Source organism: Perca fluviatilis, chromosome 11 (assembly GCF_010015445.1).
Source record: "Perca fluviatilis chromosome 11, GENO_Pfluv_1.0, whole genome shotgun sequence".
Taxonomy (NCBI): domain Eukaryota; kingdom Metazoa; phylum Chordata; class Actinopteri; order Perciformes; family Percidae; genus Perca; species Perca fluviatilis.
Genome location: NC_053122.1, coordinates 36264083 through 36288266, shown reverse-complemented (window position 1 = coordinate 36288266; position 24184 = coordinate 36264083). Strand labels below are relative to the sequence as shown.

Below are 24184 nucleotides of genomic sequence, written 5' to 3'. Positions count from 1 at the left end.
TGGAGCCCCCTGGCAACACCCGAGCCCAATCCCTACAGAACTTTGCAATTTTCACCAGTTGTGACGTGTGCAAATCTTTGTGAGTTTTCGTGCATGCTAACCCCCTCAAAAATGCGACGAAGGACTCGGAAAAATAATAATCTGACAAAAAACAATAGGTTCCTTCGCACTTTCAGTGCAAGGCACCGTTGGGGCAAGGCACCGTTGGGGCCTTGCACTTTTGTGCTCGGGCCCTAATAATAATTTATACTTTATTAATCCCGCAAGGGAAATTACAATGTTTTCACTCTGTTGTTATTATTATACACATTACACACCGCTCTGAATTACACACACATGCTCAGTACCTATACAGGCACTAATGGAGAGAGGTCAGAGTGAGGGGGGCTGCCCATGGAAAGACGCCCCGAGCAGTTGGGGGTTCGGTGCCTTGCTCAAGAGCACCTTGGCAGTGCCCAGGAGGTGAACTGGCACCTCTCCAGTTACCAGTCCACCACCATATGGGGACTTGAACCAGCAACCCGACTCCCTACTGACTGCGCTACTGCCACCCCCTAATGTAAATGGACTGCATTTATATAGTCCTAACGACTACCCAAAGCGTGTTAACATAGCACAGGAACTATTCACCATTAACACACATTCATACACTGGCCGAGGCTGCCGTACAAGGTGCCACCTGCTCATCAGATAAACATTCACACACATTCTAACACGGCATCGGGACCAATTGGGGGGTTCAGTGCATTGCCCAAGGACATTTCCACATGGGACTGCAGGGCCAGTGATCGAACCACCAACCTTCCGATTGGTAGGCGACCGCTCAAGCACCTGAGCCACAGCCAGCTCTGTCACAAGTGACGTTATTGTTGGTAAAATCCAACACAACAGTAGCCTGTGTGACTATGTTCACATTCTGTTTCACTTCATAGGCGAGAAATGATAGATAATTAGCTTCATGTTGCCACTGGCAACTGTCTCACTGCTCCCTGATTAGGGGAAAGCCAATCACGTAGAAGAGTCTGTCGTTCTTATTGGCTGGCAGAGCAGCGATGTCACGCTCCTGACCGCCATTAACTGTAACACCGTGTGGCTGGTGAGAGCCTTGGCAGACACTCGGGACAGAAAGAAAGCAGGGACGTCTCTTTGATTTAAAGTGAGAGCCGTGACAGAAAGAGTTCAGACCGTCAGCCATCACTTCACTTTCTCATTCGCTTTTCTTCCCCAGTTTAATCTGCGTGAGTAAAGGTCAGAGTGTCTGTTCTTTTTCTGTTCTCCTGTCACTGGACACGTCTGTTAGTCAAGTGCTTATTAGCTTTGCCATTTAGCTCTTTAAAGATCAGGCTCCAACGGCCGCCAGGCCAGCACCGATTCTTTTACACTGCTGAGCTTTTCTCCTCTGCCTGCCAGCACACATTATTCAGAGCCAGGGAATACAGAGACAATCCCACTGGCCACACTCAAAAGTGGGCAGAAACTAGTACAACTTCAACACATAAACTACAAGCTAAGGATTAAACCATTATCAAAATACCAAACTAAATATTGATCTCAACAACATTTACCACAGGTGCTTTCGCAACAGAGCTGACCTTTTTCTACCACTACTGTAGATTCCAGTACCTACAGTAAGATGTAGTGGACCAAATATCTTACCCTGAAATGTAAACCTGTCTCTCTGGATTTGTATCCATAGCGCAGTATTTGCTTGTCATTTTGTCTATATTGGAGGGAAGGGAAAAACCGAAGCAAATGTTGTAGACCTGAACCATTGGTTTTGCAACTTCATGTTACATCTGTAACAGTCCATAAGTTGGAATGAAGGACATTTCATTATCTGCCCAAATCTGCAATCCCTGTGCGGATAACCAACACATTCTCACTCTAATCTTGTCAAAAAGTGACGCTTGTGCAGGTGCCTTTTGGTGTTTGTTATTGATGCAAAAAGTCTCCTTTAGCGTCTAGCCCTTTGGGGCCTTTTTTAGACGTGCTTGTGCTTGAAATTAATTAAATTCTCAACTTTAAGTCAAGCACATTGAGTTCAGAGTCCAGTTTGATGACATCAATATGCAGCAATTTGTTATTTTGTTGGCTTCTATCGGACTCACGTTGTTCAGGTTGTTTTGCTCCTGAACATGAATCAGTTGGTATGAGTATCGGCACCTCCAAGCCCAAGACCCTGTTGTACTCGCTGGAAGATGGCAGATTGCCCCTTTCAGGTTGGGAGTGAGTGGCAACCCCACATAAGGGAGTTCAAAATTCTTTGTGGACTGAAGTTTGATTTATGGTTCTGCTAAGGCTCCACGCAGAGCTTTTGTCGTAGCCTACGTGAGTGGCCTAAAGTTTATACTTGTGCGTTGGTGTATGTGTCGATCTCTTTAACAGAATAGCAGGACCGGCATTTGTGTTGTGTGTGTGTGTGTGTGTGTGTGTTCTTGTTTAACCATATTCGTGGGGTCCAAAACCCGGGACTCCAGTATACTTGTGAGGTCCCGACAGCTTTGTGGGGCCAAAGTGCTGCACCCCACAACTTTAAAAGGCTGTTTGAGGGTTAAGACTTGGTTTTAGGATTAGGGATAGAATTAGGTTATGGTTAGGGTGAGGGTAAGGGTTAAGGTTAGGCATTTAGTTGTGATGGTTAAGGTTAGGGTAAGGGTTAAGGTTAGGCATTTAGTTGTGATGGTTATGGTTAGGGTAAGGGGCTAGGGAATGCATTATGTCAATTACGGGTCCCCATGAAGATAGTGCCACAAACCTGTGTGTCTATGTGTGTGTGTGTGTGTGTGTGGTAGAGCGGGTAAGAGAGACAGTGATTATCTTCAGAGTGAGTAGCGACTCTAGAATCATAGTGAGAGTAAACAAAGTGTCTCCCCTGTTCTTTCTGACCACGGTGTGTGTAGCAGGAAAAGTTAACCCTCTCCTTGATTTCATGTTGTTTATGGAGAAGGAGAACCAGGAAATGCTACCAAGCCAGGCGTGCGTCTCTGCAATATGTAGTTAAATTTTTTGAGAGGTGCACATCAGGCACGTCAGGCGTAGGGTCCGTGCCTCCACGTAACTACGTACGTAGCCGCGGCGTAGATTTAACGCAGAAGCATAAATCACGCTTAAGTATGGTAAACTTGAGGGTGTGGTTAACAGGCAGTTTTGTGCAGCATACAAAACATGAACATACACACTGACATTCTTTTACTTGCACTATATGTCTTGTTTAAAATGTATGTACAAATGTGCATGTTTTGGCATTTTTACATGTAATAAATTAATAAAGTAATAAAGCTTGAAGGTACAAACTAAATTCATCAGATAATATATGGCCAGTGTATACTCTAAAAACACCTCTTGGTGGCCCCTGCTGTTTGGTTTGTCCCACATGACATAAGCCATTTGGCCGACTGCTGGACCGCACACACACAACACAGAAATGTCTTACAGACGGTTCCTTTGTGATGGATTTGTGGGGCAGAAAGGCTTTCTAGTCCTACGGGCATCACATTGCCCTCAGCTACTTTACCAAAATGGAACAGCTCAGTACTGTTCCCTGGAGGCTTAGGATAAATGTGTGTTTCTTTGTTTCAAAATGTTAGCTTCATGCTGCTGCAACAAAAAGCAGACAACAGCATTGTGACACGAGGACAAGTGACATTTACACTGTCTGCTCATTCCTTTAATGTGTGCAATCTCTCCTCTTGCTCTTTCCCTGTGTTATTGCTGCGTATGCAGTGCTTTATTTGTGTGTGTGTGTGTGTGTGTGTCATCGCTCGGTGGGTCACTGGTCAGCAGCCTCCTTCAGAATTGTCCATCTGGCGTTTGAGCTCTGAGGCGTGGCTTTGGCCTGACAAAGCACATTTTCAATGCGCGTACACGCACACGTACACGCACACGCATGTGCACACACACACATTCTGTCTTCTTTCTCTTGAAACAGTTGTCTCTGTGTCTGAAAACACAGACAAATTGCATGGCAATGAGCTTGTGTACAGCCAATCAATAAGACCACAGCCTTTATTGAAAGTGTATTAGGATAAGACACATTGTTTCTAGCATGATATGCAACTAGGCAGTACTTTACCTTAAATTAGAAATGCTTCAAGCGTATTGAAAAAAACTGCACTTTTCAAAAACATATATCAGCGCTTCTTACTTGAAACCCTTTTTTTTTTTAAAACAATTAACCTAGAATACAACCGATCAATATGCTGCAACACCGCTCTTTATTAGTGATACCTAATATGGGAAAGGAGGCAGACCTGCAGGGCTACTGTAAAACTAATCAATGCTTGGCACCACGATCTCCTATTGATGATGTTCTATACAGCCAAAGATCCAGACTTGCAAGCAAACTGTACAACTTATCAATAGATCGATCAGCAGCGTCTTAGTTGTGCTATATTTGGGAAAGGACGCTAATGGTCTGGTATTTTTACCGCAAAATCAATGCATGGTAACGCAACCTCTTATCGATGATGTAGTTGAAAATGTGTGGAGTAAACGTGTTTGTCAGGATCTAAATCCGGTAAAACATCTCAGCGATGAGGTTGAAGGAGATGCAAGTGTAAGATCTCATGTCAGGACATTTGAGAGTACAAAATGTTTCCTAACATCAAAAAACGCCACATGCTTCTTGGCCTAACACTTTTTTTTTCCAGAATGAAGTATCTCGCCAACTATTGGATGGATTGCCATGACATTTTGTACAGGCATTCACGCTAGCTGTCAGGATGTACCCTGCAGAGATCTGAGGAGCAGTTAAAGGTGCCGTAGGTAGGATTGCGAAGATCTAGGACTTAGCCAAAAAAATGTGAACATCAACAACTTCTCAGTCCCTCCCACCTGTGATTGACACACAGTTAGACCCCCGCCCTGATTGGTGCATCTGAACAGGGTGCGGTGGATTTTTGCAAATCGCACTACAGGCTGTAGGTGGTACCAGAGGAGCTGGATTTATTTTTAAGTGACCTGCTTCATGTAGTTCTACTGGAACATAGGGTCAGTTTCACCAAATATGAAAGACAGTTGGTTTTATAAGTCTTACCTACTGCACCTTTAACCATAGTCCTCATAAATCCACCGGAGTTTAGAACGGCAACACAAAGAAAGAGGAAGGAAACTGAGGGACATCCGGAGGAACAGTACCGGACATGATCGTCGATATATAGACTAGGAGGCCTGTTACCCTTTGACTTTTCCTCTAGCGCCACCATCAGGTCAAACATTTTCTTTGTCCTGTACTTTGGTTAATGACCAATTAGCGGCAAAACTAATGACTTTAGCCTCAGCTGTACTTTGTGTTTAGCGCTAATTAGTTCAAGTTAGCATGCTAACCACTCTAACATAAGATGGTGAACATGATAAACCTTATACCTACTACACATCAGCGTATGAGCATTGTCCTTATAAGGATGTTAGCAGTACAGTCTCAGTACAGCCTCACAGAGTCACCCGCAATTTCCACCAACTGCGGAACGGCTGCGGATCCGCTAAATTTCCGCTTAATTTTCAAAATAAAATGTGCTCATGGTGGATCATATTTCAGCAGGTCAGCACAGGAGTTTCCCCTCTACGCCTCTGGATGGAAACAAACTGTTGTCGGTTTTGTGGTTCTGTTTATAAAAACTACATCCTGTTATATCGCACAATCATACGTGAATTCGCCAGCTCTCGCGGGTCCTCCTGACTTCATGGCCGCAACCGTTCCGCAGCAAATCCGGACCAGCCGTTCCGCAGTTGGTGGAAATTGCGGGTCAGATTGACTGTGTAGTCTTTTGTCATGGTCCTATCTAAGCCATTTGTGTGCTTTATGACGTCTTATATGCAAGCTTATTAAACTGCAAAGTAGGCATTATTGTTCTTTTTAATTACCGTTTTTTTAAACTGTTATAAAACTATTATGATGTAACATTTTTGTCTTATTTATACAGATTTTCTCCTTCCATGGGATTTCCGTGTGAAATCCTTTATTCTATAATGACAGTTAAGATTACAGGTTACAGGTCATGTACAGTATAATGGTTTGTGTGCTGAGAAAGTGAGTGGAGTCTGTCATCCAGAAAGCCTGCTAAACAGCATGGCATTGTCTTATAAAAAAAGACAATTTCACAAATGTCTAAAAGCTGTGGAGGCGGCAGGTTTTTAAATTGGAAAAATGCTCAGAATTGGCAGATGTTTTCATTCTGATGATGATGTCTTCTTTAGATGTACAGTTTGTATGAACACATATGGAGTCATGTTATTTCTACACGTACCGTGTCCAAAATGGAAACATTCTGTGTAATAGCAGCAATCTGAGTGCATTACATTGTTGAAATTCAATTTTCTACATAAAAAACAAAACTCCTGCAGTGTCTTGGAATGAAACCAATACTCTTTTCCCACACAAGTGAAATACACAACACGGTGTTCAATTATAGCACTGCAATGGCTTTTAAACTGTAGTATGTGTTTCACCAAAAAAATTTGCTTTATATCGGCTGTGTAACAACGAAATGTGTCGTTAGGTAAAACTTAACCCTCTAGTTGTCCTCGGGTCTAATTTAACCCAATTTTACAGTTTCTATATCAGATATTTGGGTTTCTTTCAACCAAATTGTCAAAAAAAATAAGGTGGATGGTTCCATACAACGCTCTTCACAAGTTAAAGGAATCAGTTCTCTACTTTCAAACAATTTGGATGTTTTTTGGTTTTTTTTTTTCGCCTTTAATTGACAGGACAGGACAGCTAGGTAGGATTCGAACCCTGGACCTCTGCGTCAAGGCATAAACCTCTAAAAATATGGCCTCCTGCTCTACCCACTGAGGCAACCCGGCCACTGAATTTGGATGTTTTACAAAATGTTATAGCGACGGGAAGACAACAAGGGTTAAAGGTCATGCACGTACTGCTCACTGAATGAAATGTGACATATGAATGTCTCTGGTCCTGCAGGCGCTGGAGGCTGGTCTCCTCACACCTCAGACAGGTACCAGTGGCTGGAGGTGGACCTGGGCCAGCGGACCACCATCACCGCTGTCGCTACGCAGGGCCGCTACGGCAGCTCTGATTGGCTGTCATCGTACCTGCTGATGTTCAGCGACACGGGACACAACTGGAAGCAGTACAGACAGGAGGACAGCATAGGGGTGAGTCGTTTCCTCGCTCTCGTTTATCAGGAACGTATCTAATGAACACGTGAACAATTTCTAATGGGGAAAATGTCAGACTTCTGTCATGCTCAGCAGACAAGTTGAGGAGGTCCTTTGTCCCCAGGGCCATCCAACTCTTCAAAACCATACAAAGGGGGAGGGGAGAAATGGACTTTTCAGCATGGGCCTGTCTCTCTCAGCCCCTAACACCATTATATCTCTTTGTCTGCTGTACACCTGGCTGTCTTATAGGCTATATTACCCTGGACTGTGGTCATAACATCTACATCTTATAACTTATTCCCTGTTATATATTGTTCTTAAAGCACGTGTGTCAAACTGAAGGCCCGCAGGCCAAATCCAGCCCCTCGCAGATTTTTGATCCGGCCCGCATGTCGATTAAGGTTCACAATAAATTTTGGCCCACCAAGTTTTTATCACTTTTTCCGACTTTTTGGGCGCTTTTTTCTATGATGGCTGAGGAACTTTCTTGGGACTTTATGTGGACCAAACTGAAAGTGAGAAGACAATATGAGACATGCAATAATACAGTCAAAGATATTTGACTTTTCCGATAAATAAATAAAAGCATGTCAGTAAACTCTACATGTCTGGCCCCTGATATGATTCTCATTTTCCAGTGTGGCCCTTAGTGAAAATGAGTTTGACACCCCTGTCTTAAAGTATATTACTTCTTTTCTTGTTTGTCAAGCAATTCTATTATGTTCATAGTCATAGTTAATATTTAATAATTAGCTATTGCACTGTTCAATCCCTGCACTGTTCTCTTTTGCACTACCACCACTGCACACACTCTACCATATAGCACCTTATCATGGTCATTGCATCACATGGTCAGTCCATACCAGACCTTTGTAATCACTTTACAAATTGTTAACTCTTTACATTTCTGTGAGTGATTTGTATGTATGTGAGATGTATGTGTGCATGTGTGTCTGTTGTGTTATGGTTGTCTAAGCTACTGGATGCCTAAAATTTCCCTCGGGATGAATAAAGTATCTTTCTATCTACATACCTTAATAATTTACAGTAGTTCCCTATTCTCACATTCTTAACCATTTCTGGCAAGCAGCAAGTCTTGCTCTGGCTGGGTAAAACTCTCTCAAATACAAAGTTCACAAGCAACTCATTGGAAAATATATGTCAAAATATGGATATGTGAATTCGCTGTAACTCTTTTGCTAAATGTTAACATTCAATCTCCATCAGTAAAACAATAAGGAAATAAAATCTTTTCCAACAATGTAAATCATGAATGTATAATTGTAATCTTATTACAGACCATGAATTTACTATTTTTCTAAGTTGAATGTATTGTCTTTTAACTTATCACACTGGCAGGCAGACATTATAGGTATACATTTATTTAAAAACAATATAGATTAACAGCACAATATACTGTAGATGGGGCCAATCACAGGACAGCAGTGGTGTAGTCTAATGTATTGTAGTGGGTATACTGTACTGTATATAAATATATTGTCCTATACATATGGGCCAGAAGCTGCCTTTGGGGGAAGGGGGTCTGGGTGTCCTCCCCCAGGGTTATTTTGAGCCTCAAAGACTTTGGACACACTTGTATGCACCAATTTACGGTGAAAATACCTTTTATTTAGCCTATGCCAAGAAGAAAAACACAGATGACAATTCAAAATATATCAAAAATATAACGGAAAGTATGTTGTTGCGTCATTGGGCATTTTTAAGTGGGTATATGGAAATCCTGGAGCTTCCTTAGTGTATCCACCTGTGTATCAAGTAGACTACACCACTGCAGGACAGTAAAAGTCTATTTATTTTTAAATAGTGTCAGACAGAACCACCTTTAGTACTGTTACGCAAGTGCAACAGTACCGTACTGTAGGTAGAGTATCATATAGTCTTTATCCTTGGCGTTCCACTTCCGGGATTGCTCTGGTGCCGCTGGAAATTCTGCCGGATGCATGTCTTCTCGCCGATGTTCTTTCCTTTTTACTTTCTTTGTGTTGGCGTTCTAACCTCTGGTGGATTTGTGAGGACTATGGTTAACTGCTCCTCAGATCTCTGCAGGGTAAATCCAGACAGCTAGCTAGACTATCTGTCCAATCGGAGTTTTCTCTCGCACGACTATTTTACAGCGGCTCCGTGCGGAGCCCAAGAAGATTATGATTGGTTTAAAGAAATGCCAATAAACCAGAGCACGTTTTTCTCCCATCCAGGAATGCTGTGTGCACTAGCCAGACCTTCCGCACCGCAGCGCGTGGATGGTCTGGCAAAGCGAGACTAAGTATCATGTAATAGATGTAAAATAGATAATAGATAACAGGCAATACATGTTCATTGGAGGGTATTGTTCTGCACTACCACAGTCATGCTACGTGTGGGTGTGGTGTTTAGCAGTGATGGTCTGCAGGGATCAGCCCGTCCTGAGGAGATAATCACAGACATCAGGAGCCTGTGACTCCTTATGAATAATGGATGAACCAATGAAAGAGCTCTGCTGACTGTGCCGACCTTTTGCCAAAACACTTACACTGCTGTTGATGGACACGGAGCGGGACAGAGAGAGGCAGCCGAGTGTCACTATCCCGGCTGAGGCCGAGCGGTGCAGCCTGGAGCACGGCCACATACTGAAATCAATGAGGGCCAAATCCACTGTATCCGTGCATGTGGTCAATCTCACCTGTTTTCTTCTCCACAAACACTTTTAATTATTTGTCCTTTTATACAGAATTGAGTGCAGAGTGACAATAAACGCAGGAGAACAGATGAAGTCATAGTAGTGTTAAAGGTCCCATGGCATGAAAATGTCCCTTCATGAGGTTTTTTTAACATTAATATGTGTTCCCCCAGCCTGCCTATGGTCCCCCAGTGGCTAGAAATGGTGATAGGTGTAAACCGAGCCCTGGGTATCCTGCTCTGCCTTTGAGAAAATGAAAGCTCAGATGGGCCGATCTGGAATCTTCCCTTTATGATGTCATAAGGGGAAAGGTTACCTCCCCTTTCTCTGCTTTGCCTGCCCAGAGAATTTGGCCCACCCATGAGAGAGCGAGAGACATCATGGCTTTCAAACGAGCAAAGTGGCAGTTGGTCAAGGCCACACCCCCACCCTCCACCTTGCCCCCCCCCTCTCCTCCTCAATAGCTACAGACACAGAAATGGCACATCCTAAGGAAAGCTCATCGTGGGACTGGCTCTAGTGGCTGGAATTCTGCACCAAGGCTGAATTTCGGGAAAGAGACTTCAGATACAGTATTAGGGGACCACTAAGGTCTATATAAAAGAGACTTCAGATACAGTATTAGGGGACCACTAAGGTCTATATAAAAGAGACTTCAGATACAGTATTAGGGGACCACTAAGGCCTATATAAAAGAGACTTCAGATACAGTATTAGGGGACCACTAAGGTCTATATAAAAGAGATTTCAGATACAGTATTAGGGACCACTAAGGTCTATATAAAAGAGACTTCAGATACAGTATTAGGTGACCACTAAGATCTATATAAAAGAGACTTCAGATACAGTATTAGGGACCACTAAGGTCTATATAAAAGAGACTTCAGATACAGTATTATGAAAACAATTTTGCAGTTTTATGTGTATGTGCCGAAATATTTCTCGGTTTTCCTACAGACTAAACATATGACACGTTAATTTGTGAGCTTCAGAGGGGCTGGCAGTCTGACTTTTTTCTACCTTTAGATAAAGTCAGATTAGCTGTTTGCCCCTGTTTCCAGTCTTTATGCTAAGCTAAGTTAGCCAGCGGCTGGCAGTAGCGTACAGACATGAGAGCAGTATCGAACCTCTCATCTAACTCTAACCAAGAAAGCAAAATATATAACACAAAATGTCACATCTTTTCTTTAAGCCTGACACAGTTATTTATGATAGCTTCCTGGCTGCCAAATGCCAATACGTTTTTTTTTTAAATCAGATGTGATGCACACAACATGATGGAAATGTAAGTGATTTATTTTGTCATTTTGTGCTAATTTAGTGTCAAATTTAAGTCAGGGACATTTTCATTCAGCTGCTGTAGCTAAAGAGCTAATAACAATGTGATCTGCTGCAGTCTTTGGGTTAAATAAAAAGAAAATATAGCAGTGTGATAATTACCTAAACCACACGTCATGAATAAAATATTGTTCAGAGTGGCAGTCATACATCATGTTAGAAGGATGTGCTGCAACTTTAAACTATTAATTAATGTCAGCTTTTGTGTGGAGCGCTTATAGTCCAGTTGGGTAGTGTACATATTAAATAATACCGTTACCGAGGTGATAAAAGCACAACATTTTACATGAAGCTTCTTTAGGACCTCCATGATTTCAGCCTAGGAGCCTAGCTGAAATATTGAAATTTAGTGTCAAATCACTTAAAAGAAATCAGTTTTTTGTAGTAAGTAAAACTTTTAAGGGTAATGGCCTTTTAAAACCACTGAATAAGCTTCCTTTTGTGAATTTGTGCTCTGGCCAGTAGATCTTCCAAATTATAAGTGTATAATATTAATTAATAGAGTGCCAAGACACCTTATACATAAAAAAAACTCAAAAAGCCCTGTATAATACAGGCAGAATTATGAAATAATGCAGCAAAAATGCTTAAATGTTAAGAGATCTTGGTTTTCTCTTTTATTTTTCAATTCAACTAGGTCATTCATATAGCTATCTACTGAGTTCATAGTTTGGTCATTAGTTTTATGTTAGGCTGCATCACATCACATTAAATCCTATTTGTGTGTGACAGTACATAGATATATGTACTTTCAGTTATTTTGGTTTCCTATTGTAGACATTATTATGACCTCATAAGGAGAAGATTCCAGATTGGCCCATCTGAGCTTTCATTTTCTCAAAGGCAGAGCAGGATACCCAGGGCTCGGTTTACACCTATCACCATTTCTAGCCACTGGGGGACCATAGGCAGGCTGGGGGAACGCATATTAATGTTAAAAAACCTCATAAAGTGAAATTTTCATGCCATGGGACCTTTAAGGACACAAGGCTTATGACAAGGATAATTGGAGGAGATTTAATTGCAATTGAAGCAAAATACCATATACCATGCCTTGTAAAGCTGAGAAATTGCTACCGTAGTAAGAGTGACCAATGTCCAGAAAACATAGATGAAAAAATGAATGAGACTCGCGCCTTCATTGAATTTCAGGACTACATTGAAAAATGTGTTGATCCTGGAGTTCTTCTCTTTATGCTATCTGAGCTCCACTCTTTGTATGTAAATCGACTTCAGGAACTGGGTGTCAGGAAGCAAGTCAACACAACCTAATTGAAAAATAATTAGCTTCAATGCTTTCCAGATGAAGAACAATTTGATGGAAGGATTACAGTTCTTGTCTTTGAGGAGGGCATGAGAAATATGCTAAGGGAAGCTCTGAGGAAGAGAGATTTTGATGAAGACGCTCTCATCCTGGCAAAAGCTGTGAAGATTATTAGAAATGACATATTCAACCATACAGGCTTCAAAATCACTGGCTCCTTCCCAGAAAGATGTCAAGAAACCTCACTTCCTTCAAACCTAAAGTCTCTTATCTCGATGATAATGAATGGCTCCAACTTGAAAGATCAAGACAAAATGTGAGTCTCAGGCTCGCCTCACAATGGGACAAGGCATTTTTTATAACACAAAGAAAAGGGCAACACCCACTCCAGAAGCAAGCAACTGGTCCAGCAATTAAACCAAATGGGTATTAGCATTTCATATGACAGTTATTCAAATTGAAGACTGGCTTGCTAAAGCCTCATGTGAACGCGTTTAAGTTGATGGTATTGTGGTTCCAGCTTATCTCCAGAAAGGGCTCTTCACAGTTGGTGCCCTTGATAACCTTGACTATGACAGGAGGCAGCTACAGGATACACAGAGGTTGGATATTGTATGGGATACATACATCTCAGACAGTTTGAAGGAGTCCACGCATCAAACGAGAGGTCAAGGTGTACGCAGGAAATTGTCTGGCCAAACAAAGCTGCCAGGAAATTGGATGGATTTCCTACCCAATGAATAAGAAAGAGCTTTTTGCCTTTCTGAAATCTAAGACTGAAGAGTTCAACTGGCCCCCAGAAAAATCTCTGTATATCACATCAGGGCAAGCTGTATCTTCCTTTGGTTCCAGCAGCACCATGAGCAGTTGCAATCATGAAGAGGCAGACACCTGGATTGTGGTTCATATACAGCATGCCCTGGAGCAAGGAGCAAAAGCTGTCCATGTGCATACTGTGGACACTGATGTCATTGGGATTCTTGCAGGTTATTCCATGATTTACTTGTGATTCAACCTTTGACTGACATCTGGCTGGATTTTGGCATGGGCAATTTTACCATATCAATAGCATATGTAAAAGTCTGGGTAAGGACAAGTCTCAAGTAGAGCTGGGCAATATATCGATATTATATCGATATTGTGATATGAGACTAGATATTGTCTTAGATTTTGGATATCGTAATATGGCATAAGTGTTGTCTTTTCCTGGTTTTAGAGGAAGCATTACAGTAAAGTGATGTACTTTTCTGAACTTACCAGACTGTTCTAGCTGTTCTATTATTTGCCTTTTCCCCACTTAGACATTATGTCCACATTACTGATGATTATTTATCTAAAATTTAAGTGTGAAGATATTTTGTTAAAGCACCAATTATCAACCCTAGAATATCGCCGCAATATCAATATCGAGGTATTTGGTCAGGAATATCGTGATATCTGATTTTCTCCATATCGCCCAGCCCTAGTCTCAAGCACTGTTGATGTTCAATCCTATTCAGATTCTGCTTTCACTGGGAAGGGTAAGAAGTCAGTTTGGCAGGCCTGGCAAGCCTATGATGAAGCCACTGAAGTATTTGCTTCCCTTGCCAGAAATCCATTCCAAAAATGAGATGCTGCTTCATGTCACTTCCAAAAGCTTGAAAGTCTGACTGTCATCTTGTATGACAAGTCCAGTCCTTCAAGCTCAATTGTCCAGAAGAGGAAAGAACTCTTCTGCCTTGGGAGTAGGACAATGGAGAAACTGCCACCCACCCAAGATATGTCAGACGGGCAGTTTATCAGACTGAAATCTGGGCGACCAGCACACTCTCACAGCAAGGTATTCTTTTTGAAGCCGGAGAGCCTTTACTTCCGCAACCAGCTCTAAAATGGCTTTTTTGCTGCAGCCTGACAGCAGTAATCTCTTCAGAGAGAAAGTCAAGCGACCTCTTAATGTCATCGATTTCCTCTATCGCCGGTTGCTTCTTCAGAGGCCTGACTTTGTCTGGTTCCTGAACGGTTTAGAATAGTTTGTTCAGTGATATCCACGCTGGAACTCTGGTCCCAAGCAGTGATTCCTTCTCCAAGGGACTATAGATGGACCAAGGAATCACGGTCTTGGGAACCAGTTTGGATGACACATGATGCAAATGTGGCAAAGCAAGTCTAGACTGCTCCCCTCTTTGCAAATGCAACTGTAACGACTCATAATTATCAATTACAGGGCCAATAAAGATCATATTGCTAATACTTTGACATGTATAGAAGCTTTAGTTATGTAAAAGTTCATAAACATAAATAAACATAAAATGTTAACTTTGGGATTAATTTGAACTCTTTATCTTGTGCGGGAACTTGAAAATCACTGTTTTTAAGCATATTTCATTGATTATGATATACTTCTAATATGACATGTTACAAAGTTTGTTTCCGAGGGCTCCTAGGCCAAAATTACACTATAGACCCTAAGGAAACACCATGCAAAATTTGGTGCTTTTACCACCTCGGTAACGGTATTTTCACTACGCCACCGGAATATTATTCATGAAGGAATCAGTGAGACGGACAGCGGAGGCAGCAAGGCATCACCTCCCACTTCCTGGTACTTCTTCAGCGTTCTCCCACCGCACAAGTTGGACTTGTATTTGTGTCTGTGGTGATGCTACATGGTATAGTATGCAGACACAGGAATACTAAGTAGTTGTGTTTGTGTAGAAAGAAAACCCCGTGATAAATCATGTCAGCACAGAGAGACGGTCCACGTGCATGTTCCCAGTGGGCATTATATTTCCCCTTTTCTGGTCTACATATCCCTGCCTGTGCTGAATTATTTGTATCCCCGGTGGGGACAAAATGTCACAAATAGACCATTATATACCTAAAACAGAAGTATTTTAAACTGAGTAAAGCGCTGTTACTTGAACAGTCTATAGTACCATAGAACGATAAAATCCGAGCGGCAGTTGCTGGTTGTATTGAGCCGCTACAGAGCTCCGGGACGCCGGCTACCAGTGGCGGTTGTTTAGCCGCCAATAGGTGACTGCGAGCCGGGTACAGGCACCGCCAGATGACGGTCCTTTCAGGGAGTTTAGCCAGAAAAAGTGAGCATCACGTGGCAAAAACAGTTAAGTTTAGGAATCAAAACGACTTTAGGAAAAAGGTTTAGGTTTGGATTAAGACATTCCAGAGGAACGAACGAGAGTTTCCTGGGTGAAAGTATTTAGTTTTTGCAGCAGAGTGAGCTCTGCTCTCCAGCTTGAAAGCGCTGTATTTTCCATTGAATATTGAATGGCATGTAAGTATTTGGCATGCCTGGCCGAATGGCACTATATCCATGGTATTTGCAAGGGGGATTTCATTCTTGCATGTCTTGTTTTGTTGTGCATGATCAACAAACATCCCCCCCTCTGCTTTTTTCACAAATCACACCCTGGGTATTACACACCGTGAGCATGGACATTTATCCAGCGGAAAGCCACATGTGTTCCGGCGGTGCAGAGAGAAGCTTTTGATTAGAAGGCAATTTCCTCACATGGAGGGAATCCAGCTAATCTGAGCACCGAGGATCGTCTCCGAGGGAGAGCAGAGAACGCCTTCTCACGGCTTAAAAACACGTTGATCTGACGCTCTGCATTAAACTGAGCACGATGCCAGTCACATTTCAAAGTGTTTCCCGGCGTCTGTGCGTTCGTCGGCCGAGCTTACCGAGTCCGTCAGAGGAGAAAGTTGAAGGCAGAGCTGCTGAATCAACCACAACACATTTTCTACTCTTCTTCTGCTTTCAGCGTAGAGGCCTGAATAACTTTTTCCCCACTTCTCTCTTCTTCTTTTTTTTACTTTGAGGGGAAGATACATGTCCCTTTTGCATGTTTCTTTGTATAAAATAATGCTTGTAAATTGGACAAACTTTAAAAAAAGGATCCGTTGGCCCCCTAGAGTGAAGGATGAGATGCCTGGCAATTAAAACTTGGGGTCCAGACACAAAACATACACTATTATAAGACTATTATGAAGTGACACAACACAACATCTCTCTTCATCATATAAAGGCTCTCCTCTCTCATGATTACCGGGGAGTTAATAACTTCATTTTGTGTCTAAGCTTTTTTTGAGCAGTGGGAGAGCCAGTTAACCTGCATGTCAACTTCACGGGAGGACTGTAATTAGGACTGATAGCCTGATGGGAGCGATGGAAAGAGCGATTAATCAGGCATTAAGCATTCAGCCCATCAGTTTACACTTTATGTTCCAGATTTTGCAGAACAATTGTTAATTTTTAATGCAGAAGAATATATGAAAACTACAAGGGCGCAGACCTCGCCATATGGCCATGCCGGCTCGAGAGCTCCCGCCCATAACGCAAAAATATGAATTACGTATACTATATGTATATTATATATTGTATATCGCCACTGTCGGGCGAAAACCTTGGAAGTCCTAAACCGTTGTTTTTCAGAAAATAAAAAAAGCCATTTGAAAACATTTTATTCAGCTATTTACCTCAGACGAAATCAAACGAAATTGCCTCGTCACTGGTTTAATATTTGTAAAACCCACACAGAGACGTAAAGCGTGACCAATGGCATTGATTTATGAAAAAATTACAAAATATGGAGATTAAAAGTTTCTGTCCAACAGCGACGGTTTATTGGTTTGGTGATATCTGTGTTTTGGTAAAACAGCGCACGTGGCCAGCGTATCAGTAACAGTTCAGGCTGACAGTGGTACTGCAGCATGGGAGACACTAGCCTGGTCCTACCAGACCCTGGTACACTAGCCTGGTCCTAAGACTCTGGTCCAGTTCATGTGTAAATGGCCAAAAACATCATGGCCACCAACACAACTCAGCAAAGATTGGTCTTGCTCGGGCTTTAACTTCTGGTTATTCGGCAGCGTTGCAGAATGGCTTCGCTCGCATCTTTCTCCACCGCTATTACGGAACTACAACTCAAACTAGCGCACATCATGACCTCAACGTCATCGTTCTCAGCCACTCCCTCTGTTTGCTGATTGGACCGCCAAATATTTGGCTGGAGAAAACCCAAGAATATACCGCAAACCCAGACGGCGTACTGAAGGAAAATTGTAATTGAGCGGAAGTACGTAGGAGGGCTGAGCCAGGCTAGGGAGACACCCAGAGGAATTCCAAATCAAAACTCTGCAGAACGATAATAAGGCCACGGCCACACGTACCAAAACAATCTTTTTTTTACCGGTCTTCCCTGGAACCGTGTCAAAAAAATGTGCGTCCAAACAGATCCATTTGTAAAACACTCAACACGCTACTTCATATTCCAGGCTTATAGGTGGCGCTGCTTCTGCTACAGAAATTCACCAAAAACGGAGAAGAAGAGCATAGTCATATCACTTCCCATCATAACATGACCTTCATTCATGGACTATAATAACTTTCACCACTGCTCATTTTATAAAGGCCAAGAAAACAAATAGCAAGAAAACGTGTGTCTTTGTTTACATTGTATAATGTGCTGTTGGATTGCTTTTTATTTTGCAATTCTGTCTGCCATCGGACATGATTGCAGCACGCTAGCGAGCTAACATTAGCTCTGCTAGCTAACATCATGTCAGGATCGTGTCCCGCGTGTCACATTTCCTAAACCCTACTGTCCCGTTCTTCTTTTACTAAAGCCAACCGTCACACCCACGTCACAGAATTTTCGCCAATCGTGTTTACTTCATGGCCAGCTGACAGAAAGAATCATGCTGTGATCACGAAAACTGACAGAAAGAATTGTGCTGTGATCACGAAAGATGCTTCCCATTGAAATACATTAGTTAAAAAAAACGTGCTGACCATCACGAAAAAAAACTAGATAAACGTGTCCGTGTACACGAATCAATAGATTATAAATTACGTGACCGTTTCATGAACTGCCGTGAGACTGGGTTGAAATGAGTGACCCGATTAATCAATGATCAAAATAGATAATTTTTTGTATATTTGACTAATCAGTGAGTCGCTCTAACAATTTGTATCTGAAGAATGCTAAGTCTATCATCTGAAGAGAATAAAATGATAAATGATAAAATAATAAAATTAAAATAACGGAGTGGGAGCTGGAAATTTGAGGGGGAAAAAAATGGAAAGATGTCACAAAAGACGTCTCAAAAGACTTGGTTAAGGTGGAAAAGTTGGTGTACCGCTAGTTATGTGGATGTATGTCTGGCAATGCCCTCACATTGCCAGACATACAGTACATCCACATAAGTCGCAATCATTGCCCATACATGCCCAGCTAAGCTAAACTTACTACCTACAGCAGTAACTGAGTTCTTCTTCCAAAGCCTCTGCCAAATAGCCTCGGGAAGGAGCTTGTTTTGGTGGAACATGCGTACGTTCAAAAGTAGTTTTAGTCGTGCAACAGAAAACTTGGACAGATAGTCTAGCTAGCTGTCTGGATTTACCCTGCAGAGATCTGAGGAGCAGTTAACCATAGTCCTCACAAATCCACCGGAGTTTAGAACGCCAACACAAAGAAAGAGGAAGGTGAGGGAAATCCGGCCGAAAAGATAATTTTCATACAAGAAACAAACTTGAATGTCATATTTCCATCAAGTTTTCCACATTGTTTCTCCACCATTTGAGGTTTGAATGGAGCTCTTTTAATTACGTCACCTCTCTGTGCGATGGTTTATTGGCACCGGCTTGCTGTTTATCTTGATGCCCTTAGGCTCCTAATCTTCACATTACAGTAATAGATGGAAACACACAGTAATTTCACATTTTCATATGCTGATTTGTTTTTGGAAACTCATTTCAAATTTGCGTTATGTTTGGATCGAAACCTGACTACCGGGCTCAATGTGAATTTACAAATCACAAATAAACAAACCTGATGTTTTTTGTGTTTTCAGTCTTTTCCAGGGAACAGTAATGCAGACAGCGTGGTTCAGTACAAACTGCAGCAGCCGGCGATCGCTCGCTTCCTCCGCCTCATTCCTCTGGACTGGAACCTCAGCGGGAGGATTGGACTCCGGCTGGAGACCTACGGATGTCCTTATAGTAAGCCTTTTCATTTCAACCGGCATGACAAGACTCTTCAGGCATTTTTATAAGAATGGACATTTGCCGGCACACTTACTGTAAGGGCGGTCTATATCACACCTAGGCTTACCTAACCTGCTCTGGAGCAGGCATGTGAATATGTTGAGTGCTGTTTCACAAAATTCTGGACAGCTTCATTACTCCTCATTTTGCCAAGAAAAACATGGTTGTTTTTTTTTCTATAAAGGCTACTAATCCAAAAATATGATGATGATTATGTGTGTGTGTGTGTGTGTGTGTGTGTGTGTGTGTGTGTGTGTGTGTGTGTGTGTGTGTGTGTGTGTGTGTGAACTTTTATTGGATTTCACATTGTTGCTTAAGTAAAGTAATTGTTGTGCTGTAGCTGAATACTTTATAATGTACATGTCATGTAACATAATGCACCTTATGTTTCTCTCGTTTCACAGTATTCACACTGTCAACACATCACTTATCACGTATTATTTAATTGCTATGTATTTTTCACATTTCATCCAACTGGTGACAACAATTTCAATACACTGTCAATTAATATTCTACTGAGACGTAATGCACACTAGTGCCTGCACATGTGCACCTTTTGTGGTCTTGTAAGCAGGAATATGTGTTCTCATTTCAATGGTAACTTGGTCCAAGTGCTGAGGGCCAGAGTGTGGAAAGAACACAATTTGCTTCCAAACGCAACAATTATTACATTCAGTGATATATATTTTCAACAACATGCAAATTAGTCTAAAAACTGCTCTCTACTGTACTGTATGCAAAACTAAAAATGTCTTCCTATAAAAATGCCGGATGAGCACATCTCACGCATATTGAACCCTCAGTGATTTACTCCTCTTCATCCCCTCCCACAACATATGGTTTGATTTGTTAGAAAGGGGCCTCTCTCAAGTTCTGTCCTAATTCTGCCGAGAGCTCTTTTTGCATCTATGGAAAAACAAACTCTTGAACTAATTAGTTCTGCATAACGTACAGTACATGCATATGACACACAGCTTGCCCAAATCCCCAACTGGAGCAAAGGTACTTTAATCTGTTAACAATTCATCCAGGTGTCTCCATTTCTTTATTTTTGTTTAAGGACCCCAAATTAGTATTGGTTTGAATGCTTCACTGCTTTTTTTTACAGCACAATGTCAAATACAGATATGACCATGAAGTCCTGACTCCTTATTGTCTTCCAGCCTCTGACGTGGTGAGTCTGGACGGCGGCAGCGGTCTGGCGTACAGGTTGAGTCCAGGGCCGAGGCGGGCGTCCGGAGAGGCCGTCTCTCTGAAGTTTAAAACCCTGAGGAATTCTGGGACACTGCTGCACGCAGAGGGAGAGGGAGGACTGGGCCTCAGTCTGGAGTTGGAGAGAGGGAAGCTACTGCTGCTGCTCAGACAAGGTACAGCACATGATACGCTGATTTCTACTGAATTCTACTTCTACAGAATCTGAGATCTATTCACAGATACTGGCATCTACTACATTAGAGTATAACACAACAGTCTGTATTGACACCAGGTTTATCTGCAGAAGGATAGCACAAACAAGAAGGTTATATTGTTGACATCTCCTGTAGAAATATAAATGTAGCAGCAAGATCACATTTTGTCTCTTGTGAGTCACTTTGTGGACCTATTGGCACAGACCATCTGCATAAGGTACTGGGCAATATAAACCCCTCTGAGCTAACTTGAGATTGGTTGTGGTTGGGTGAGATGGACGACACACAAGCTGCCGCCTGATTGGTTTAAATCTTGGCTCACCCTCTGCCGCTACATCTCTGTCTAGTTGCAGCCATGATGGATGGTCTCCGTTCACTGCAGCATGTGTTAGGGCCGGACTCTGCCACACTTGATGCACGACTTACAGTCGGTGTGTGTGTGTGTGTGTGTGTGTGTGTGTGTGTGTGTGTGTGTGTGTGTGTGTGTGTGTGTGTGAGATTGGGGTTAAACCAGACGTTTCTCTCCAACTCCCTCCAACCTTTCTTTCTATTTGCCTCTCTTTAAAAACACTCCTTCCACCATCCCCTCGTCTTTCTCTTCATCTTTCCCGCTGTCTACCTCTCTGCCATCTGCTAAAGTCTCTCATCCATACACCCTTATCTTCCTTCCATCCATCTTTCATACATCCTTTTGTCACGAGGTTCTCTTTAACTCTCATGAAACGACGAAGTCTCAAAGACAGAGGGCAAAACACATTAAGGAGAAATAGCTCACAAAGCAACACTGTCACATTAAAGGCCCGATGCAAAATAAATTACATTTTCTTCTTTTCTTTTTTTTATATATATATTTTTATTTCAAGGACAAATGCTATTGTTTGTACAGTGATTGTATTTTTTACATTTTCAATACTTCCCCAACCAACCCAGAACAATCTGCCTTACATGATATTCATTAATAGTAATAGTACAAAATATGATGAAAATAATAATAATAGTAATAATAATAATGATACAATATTAAAATAAAATAAGATTAAAATTTTTTTTAAGAAAAAACAGTCGGACACCACAATCAAAAGTGTAACAATGATACAACAATAAACACAAGCCCTACATATTTACATATGTAAATACCTGGAAAAACACCTGGAGCACAAGGACCACGACTTTGTCATATAGAGAGGTGTGTGTAAAAGAAAATGTTATGGTACCAATGTAAATCCCACTACTCCCCAGGAAGTACATTTATGGCAGAGAAATAGGATAATAAGGGTTGCCAGACATATGAAAATGTATGAGAGCGTCTAATTGAATATTTAATCTTTTCCAAATGTAGGTATAACATCAGATCCTGAAGCCAATGCGATGCTTTAGGTGGGTTTGCAGATTTCTAATGTAATAACACCCGTCTGCGAGCCAATAAGGATGCAAAAGCAATAATGTTTAGTTGATAAATTACATTTTCTAATCCTTGTGCATAGTTATCTTAGCCTGGCTCCGCCCTCCTACGTACTTCTGCTCAATTTTCATTTTCCTTCAGTACTCCGTCTGGGTAGTCTTGGGTTTTCTCCGGCCAAATATTTGGCGGTCCAATCAGCGAACAGAGGGAGTGGCTGAGAACGATGACGTTGAGGTCGGGCGCTAGAAAGATGCGAGCGAAGCCATTCGGTCCGTTGTGGCAACGCTGCTGAATATCCAGAAGTTAAAGCTCGAGCAAGAACAGTCTTTGCTGAGTTGTGTTGGTGACCATGATGTTGTGGCCATCCTCCCCACGGGGTTCGGGAAAGTTTGATTTTCCAGCTCGCTCCGTTAGTGGTGAAGGAGTTGGCTAAGGCTAACGCTAGCGATGCTAAGCCGACGTCACGACCAAACGTTAGCGATTGGTTATGGCAGATCCAGAGAGGCTCTGGGCAGATCCAATATTTTTTAACTTTACAAGAGTAGCCGCCTTCAAGGAAGTTAACACTTGTCAATGGAGAGTGGCCAGACTCTCTGTACGAGAAATTAAACGTACGAGAGTCTGGTAGGACCAGGCTATAGTTATCTCTGGTGACATGCCAAATACATGTAAAAATGTATGCCAGCAAATGTGATTTGCAGTAGAGCAACATCTTGGTTCAGAGGTGTAACGGCTCAGGAAAACCAGCAGGCTTGATCCCAAAAGCACAACTCACAGACAGACAGGTTCAGATAAAAGTTCCCTTTACTGACAGCCAAGGGCAGGTAGGCAGTCAGAACAGGCAAAACCTAAACAGGGGGAAGGCAGAAGAACATCAAACCGTGGATCAGGCAGAACAACAGCTGGAACGCTTGGGGGGGGGGATACAAACTACACAATCTGGCAACTGACCGGGGAAAAGAGAGCTGTGCTGTGTCTCAAACGCGCACTTCTGTACTTAAACTTGCTTGTTTGAGTACGTAGTGCGTTCACACTGACGAAGGGTGGCCACGTGCAGTGCTGCAAAAGCGGCAAAAATGTCGAGTGTGGATTTCTGGACACTACTCTCCCTCAACGGTCGCCAACTTTGCTACAGAGCAAAAGCTACGGGACCACCAACGAATTTGGGTATAAGCTGTAGCAGTACTACTACTATTGAAACGCCTGAAACACGGACGCTTTTGTTTTTTTCGATACGTATTACTATACTGACGCCAGTCAGTGAGAAAACAAGCCGGGGGGAGGACAGTAGGTGGCAGCAATGCTCCACCTGGCTGCAATTTACCATTAAATTAAAGAACAAGAAGAGTAATTTCCTGTCAGAATGCTATCGATCTACCGGTCAGTCTTCGTTCCTACCCCCACCTATGGTCATGAAGGCTGGGTCATGACCGAAAGAAGGAGATCCAGGGTACAAGCGGCCAAAACGGGTTTCCTCAGGAGGGTGGCTGGCGTCTCCCTTAGAGATAGGGTGAGAAGCTCAGTCATCCGTGAGGAACTCGGAGTAGAGCCGCTGCTCATTTGCGTCGAAAGGGGCCAGTTGAGGTGGTTTGGGCAATCTGGTAAGGATGCCCCCTGGGCGCCTCCCTAGGGAGGTGTTCCAGGCACGTCCAGCCGGGAGGAGGCCTCGGGGAAGACCCAGGACTAGGTGGAGGGATTATATCTCCGACCTGGCCTGGGAACGCCTCGGGATCCCCCAGTCGGAGCTGGTTAATGTGGCTCGGGAAAGGGAAGTTTGGGGTCCCCTGCTGGAGCTGCTGCCCCCGCGACCCGATACCGGATAAGCGGACAAAGATGGATGGATGGATGGATGGATGGCATGACGACCATGCGCAATTTGGGACAACACTACCCTGTCGTAATGCACGCACTGCACAAGTGT

General features: G+C 42.6%; 1 protein-coding gene across 1 annotated transcript in view; it reads left to right on the top strand.

Annotated features, from left to right (window-relative positions):
* LOC120568723 (contactin-associated protein-like 4) overlaps positions 1-24184 on the top strand; it is a 202240-nt gene that overhangs the window by 57260 nt on the left and 120796 nt on the right. The window contains exons 3-5 of the mRNA XM_039816408.1: positions 6926-7119; positions 19260-19407; positions 20616-20819. Coding sequence (XP_039672342.1) covers positions 6926-7119; positions 19260-19407; positions 20616-20819 — 546 coding nt within the window. The remainder of the gene's footprint in view (positions 1-6925; positions 7120-19259; positions 19408-20615; positions 20820-24184) is intronic.